We start from the raw sequence: 5627 nt of genomic DNA on the forward strand, positions 1-5627 counted from the left end.
AATGGGGGAAGTAGGTCTCCAACCTGCATGGAAGAGATCTGGCATGGCTCTCCAGGGGCAGGCGCCCTCAGGTAGGAAGTAGAGGAAGGTTTGAGGTGATCCTCTCTTTTAAAGAGAGATACATCTAGGAAAGTAGCTTAGTTTGGGGATTATATAGCATTTTTGGGCTGACAGAGAAAGGCACCTAAAGAGAACAACACACAAGTTCAATTTACAGGAAGGCAAGGGTTTAATCAAATTATATGTCATACAGAGGCTGGGCTTCTCATCTGGATGGGGAAAACCATCTTTTGATAGGGCTTCCAGCAATGCAGACATTTCTTTCCAGAAGTGAGGTGTTCACAAGGATTTTTCTCAAAGTGTAGGTCACCTTTTAAGTGATGGACATGGGAACAAGCACCTGCACTCCTCCTCCCACATGCGCTTGTTTAGCTTTCCTGGGACCAGTAGAGCAATTTCTGCGGAGCAATAACAAGCAGTATCTTGTTCGCTGGCATCTTGTTTCCCCCCCAAAAAGAATGTCAGACTGAAGAGGATGCGCTATTCGGACTGAAGTAGTTCCAGGTTTGTGGGCCGTGTTTCCAGGTTTGCAGATTTAACTTACAAGTTGGAGGTGGGATCTGACCGATCACAATTCTGGATGTGAACGTGAGACTGAATCTCAGGGTATACTTTTTGCATTGGTAGCATTCTACCTAGGGTTTCACCCTTCTTGATGGATCCACTGTATTTAACTGGTTGGATATAAAACATCTTGATGCAGTAACCTTTCATAAACAGGGAAGGTGAGGGAGAGAAAAGGAAACCATCATCTGTATGAAAATGACTTAGTCCTTAGACTTAGTAACATAATTAACAGGCAAAGTGCAAAACCTCTAAATATTCTCAATCTCTAATAGTAATAGACTTATTCTGTCTGTCCAGAGCACTCGGATTGGTTGTCTCAGCACCCAGTCACAATGCTTACTGAAACAACCAATCCGAATGCTGTGGACAGACGGAAGAAGTGGCTGGGGGTGAGCTGCTGGCTGGCCCTGAGCTGTGGAGCGCCCCGGTGCTTCCCTCTGCAGTGGGGGTACCCCCGTTCTGGGACTGCCAGGGTGGGGTGCCAGAGTGTGGGTGCTGCCCAGGGGGTGCTGCCACTGCAGAGGGAAGCACTGGGGTCCCCCGCAGCTCAGTGGCTGTGTGACCCTCCGGCCAGTGACGATGCATGGGGGATATATGAGGGTGCACGTGCACCCCCTGAGAGCACCGGTACAGCCCCTAAACCCTTAGGTGATGGGCAGGGGGTGCAGGTGCGTCCCCTTTAAGTACCGGCTGGGGAGTGGACTGCCATGGTGCTCCCAGAAGCAGCTGCAGCCACTTCTGGGAGCAGCTGCAATGACTGCACATAGTGACCGTCCGTCTCACAATCAGCTGTGGGGAAAACCTTCTCCCCGCACTGGTTAGCGAGTTTGGCTGAGCGGGAACTCCCTCCTGCCCTGGTCAAGGTGGGGGCACATGCCCCCACTGCCCAGACTAAGGAGGCACCAGTGGCCCATGCCTCCAGCAGATCGCTCTAGAGCTACGGGAGATGCAGGCAGGCTCTGGGACAAAAAAAGATCAGGCCCCTCGCTGCTTATTTTTGGCTTGGCGGAGCCTGCCCCCGCCAGCTACCACCAGGTCACTCCGCCTCTGAGCTGTAGCAGGGCCTGGTGCTTCCCTCCAGGGCAGCAGTGCCCCCCCAGGGCCACCCGGGCAGGGTGCTAACGCACATATATACATATGTGGTTGTAATGTATCTCTGTGAATGACCCAACATATTGTATCGGTATCTAGTGATTTTAAAATTTAAGAAATATAGAAGCAGTTTGTCTCACTTACCTGATCCAGAAAGCTGGACGCCATTGTCAACAGCATTACCATTTCCATAAGGATTCGCCCGCCTGTCAATTCTTCCACTGAAAGGTGCCCGCACTGTTGATCCATCCCGACATAACACATCCACTCCTTTATGCAACCCTTTTCCTCTGAAAGTGTTTATGGATAAAACAGATAACAGAGATTTACATTCTGGCCTCCATGGATGAATGTAGAGGGCACGTAATCTCTGCAGAATGAAACTATAAAATACGACTGGAGCTACTGCACTCCTCTGCCTGTTTATTGATAGTATTAACTTTACAATCTTAAATCCAAGTGGGAATCTCTACCTTTTAAACATCTGTTAGGCACAATAATACTGAACTAGCTATTAGCACGTCACATTGTATTTTACCTTGGAGCATTATAGTGTCCACAGCCATGGCGATCACAAGTCCTTTTACTATTTCCGGGGTTGCCATCACATACTTGTCCCCAGGGTCCCGCCACAACTGTAGGAAAAAAATAAAACATACACAGCTGAAGGGATTGATCTAGTCTTGTACATTAGAGTAGTTAGCAAGTGTAAACTCAAGCCTTGTTTCCATGACGCACTGTCTGGGACTTTTCTTCCCACAGTTGCTTTCACTCATGTTAATGCAGAGTTAACATTATATATATAATGACATAAGACGTATATAATCATGTATTCCCAGTTTAAGCATCGTGTCATCTGTCAATGCAGTCAGATGATCTAATTTAGGCTATCTAACGATGTTCTAAATTGCAGGATGGCAGCCTTGTCACCTTGTTTGATTTGAATACAACTCCAGTGGAATAAATACAAAAACATATTAAGCAAAAAATCCTTAATGTGGACGAGGCCACAGACTACGGGTCTGGCTCTTAGTTCAAGGGTTAAACTCAATGACGCTGTGTTGATGATGAGGACAGAAGTGGGTCATTTCTGCCAGTCTTGAAGGTTACAGCTTGGTTGTAGCTTCTTTGTGTGACTTTGTCTAATAGAGTCATTTGTTTTAAGACTGTGGTTCTGCTCACTAAGAAATAGAGCCATGCCAGCAACCGGAGTGCAGGTATTTATCTCATGTCTTAATCTGGAATTAGTCTAAAACCATGTCAGTTTTACAGCTATCCTGGCCTAGAACCAGTCAGCTTCAGTTTGTATAGGGACGCGCAAGGAAAGTAAAGGAAATCAAATAAAAGGATGAGGACTATGGGCATAAACAAAAGCATTGTAAATCCCCTCATAAGGACTTTTCTTCAGGTATAAAGTGGCCCAAGTTCCCTTCAGCAAGGGACCTGTAGTTGATTTACCTTAATATTCTTAAAGGGCTGTGCAGAGACAAGCCTTTAATGTGTTCTAGCATGCACTCCAAATTGCTAATAAAATAGTTTGTACAGGAAGGCTTTTATATTTCCTTAGAGAAAAATGTTAATAAAATATTGCATTTTGCCTTAAGCCTTCACAAGACAAGCACATGTGGAAGCAATGTTCCCTGCAAGAGTATTTACTTCATAGCAAAGCTAGGGAACCTCTCCTAGGAAGCTTGAGAAAGAGATTAGCAAAACGTAGCAAATATCCGTATTAACTTACCAATGGACAGTAAGCCAGCAAGAACGATCACCTTCATTGTCAACATTTTTGCAGGTCTCTCACTGGTGTTTTCTTGATCAAGTCAAGGATGCAATGTGGTGCATCTAGCTTCGTTTATATATTCTCCTGTACCCAATCAGACTTCAGGCTTCAGTATCATTTCCCGGATTGCAATAGGAAAATAAACCAGTAATGCTGCTGATAAGTCTGGTTGTGAAAGACAAATAAAATTGACAACTTAGGCCATTCATTTCTACTGGTAGACATTTCTGAGAAATGTCGACCCCTGGAAATGTTTCTAGGAGAGGGAGTGTACAATGCATTCAGCCTGCAACCGCTCCCTCTCCTCTGCTCTATGTTCCTTCCTGAGACTAGGGCAATCCCTGTGTGGGGGACATGTGGGGAGCAGTGCCTGCTGCTGGAGGGTATGGTGGAGCAATGGGAAAAGGCTCCCTGGGGATACCTTGGTCTGGGTTAGGGGTGGGGACTCTTTCACTGTCACTGCACTCTGCTCCCATGGACCAGCCTGGGAAGGGAGTGCAGCAGCAGGGCTATTCCCCAGACCAGTCCCCGAGTCTGTCTTGCCCTCAGCCATATGGCCCCAGCAGCCAAATGTAATATACTTGTAGGATAAAGAGTGCCTCGAACGTCTGCTGTTTTCAGAGGAAAACCAGTTGTTTGGAGTAAAACACACTTAACTTTAGGGGAAGGGTGAGGAGTATAGACTCAGCAATGATGATCCCCATGCCAGGGGCATTCTCCACTAGCAGTTTAAGGTAATTTGTCATAATCTTTGTGCCTCCAGAGCAGAACAGAGAGCCAAGAATCCAGCCCGTTATTTGTTTTGCACAAGCTGTATGCTGGATATATTGCATGTGGGCAAGAAGTCAAGGTCCTTGTTTCAAAGTACTTTCTGGCAATACAGCAAGATAGAGATGAGGTGGGGAAGGACATACAGACATGGGCAGCAGTTTACATCATGACACATGGAGGGGGAAAGGATGGTCCGATGGACACAAGGGCGGACTGTTCTGAGATACGTTCCAACAGGGCTGGTAAAACAATAAATATGCCGGTACAGTTAGTACACTAGTAAAACAATAAATACGCAGACAATAAATAGAAGAGGAGAGGGAGCAGTTGCAGGCTGAATGCACTGTACACTCCCTAGAAACATTTCCTGGGGTGGAAATTTCTCAGAAATGTCTGCTAGTAGAAATGAATGGCCTGGTTAAACCCTCCCCGCTCTCCAGCAGTGTAGTTCTGTTTATAGAAAGATGCTCAAAGGTGGTAGGAAAATTAATGATGCTGGTTATATTTATTCTTTATACAGGGAGAACTGCAGCCACTCCAGTACCACGCCCTTAACTGGCCCCGTCATCCCAGTACAAAAACTGCCTGGACTCCTCCTGTAACTGCAGGACCTCTGTCTATATGTGGCATCCTCACTCCTCTCTAAGGCTGGCTTATAGTGTTGTGTTTTGTGAAGGTGAGTGCAGGATACCCATAATGTGTCTGTCCTCAGTAACCAGCCTTACAGCTAAGAGAGACGTGGAGAAGACTGATTATGGCACAATCAGGAAGACGCTGAAAAGGTAGCACCACTGGGGGGGTTTGGGATTTGGTTCCTCTAGAAGACACACTCATGACACACACAACTGTCACACACACAGAGTTGTTCATCTAGAAGACACATCAGTGACAACACCACTGTCAGCCTTTTTTCCTAGAGTCCTGTACTTCTGAAACAGGTTACCCGTGGGCACGCCACATGCTGCAATAGGCATTTAGAGCAGAGCTTGAAATTGGATGTTTTTGATATCCAGCAAGTTCTCTTGCTCTTACTGATTTCCATGCAGAAGGTTAAGCTTTGGAAACTGGTTTAGAAAAAAAAAAGGTAGAAAATAGGGAATCTGACTAAATGAAATTCTCCACAGAAGTGTTTGCTTCCTGTGAGAAACACCAGCTGTGGGTTTTTTGTTTTTGTTTGGGTTTTTTTGAGGGTGGGGGTCAAAAATGAAATCCCTTTTTCTAAAACCAGGAAATTCAGACTTTCCCCCACCCTGGGAAAATCTGAATTTTAAATTTTACATTGAAAATTAGATTTTTTTTACAAGCTGTTCCAACCCCTGTCTTGTCCATATGAGGTTAGAGACAGCTTAAAAGGTTT

General features: G+C 45.7%; 1 protein-coding gene across 1 annotated transcript; it reads right to left on the reverse strand.

The window, feature by feature from the left end:
• Positions 1 to 210: 210 nt before the first annotated feature.
• Positions 211 to 3572, reverse strand: LOC132243344 (leukocyte cell-derived chemotaxin-2-like). Its single transcript, XM_059712872.1, has 4 exons — positions 3458 to 3572; positions 2258 to 2354; positions 1864 to 2009; positions 211 to 767 (listed from the first exon to the last, which is right to left on the reverse strand). The coding sequence occupies exons 1-4, from the start codon at positions 3501 to 3503 to the stop codon at positions 601 to 603; spliced, it is 456 nt and encodes a 151-aa protein (XP_059568855.1). The 5' UTR covers positions 3504 to 3572; the 3' UTR covers positions 211 to 600.
• Positions 3573 to 5627: the final 2055 nt, after the last annotated feature.

This window comes from Alligator mississippiensis, chromosome 9 (assembly GCF_030867095.1).
Source record: "Alligator mississippiensis isolate rAllMis1 chromosome 9, rAllMis1, whole genome shotgun sequence".
In the NCBI taxonomy this organism is placed as follows: Eukaryota; Metazoa; Chordata; order Crocodylia; family Alligatoridae; genus Alligator; species Alligator mississippiensis.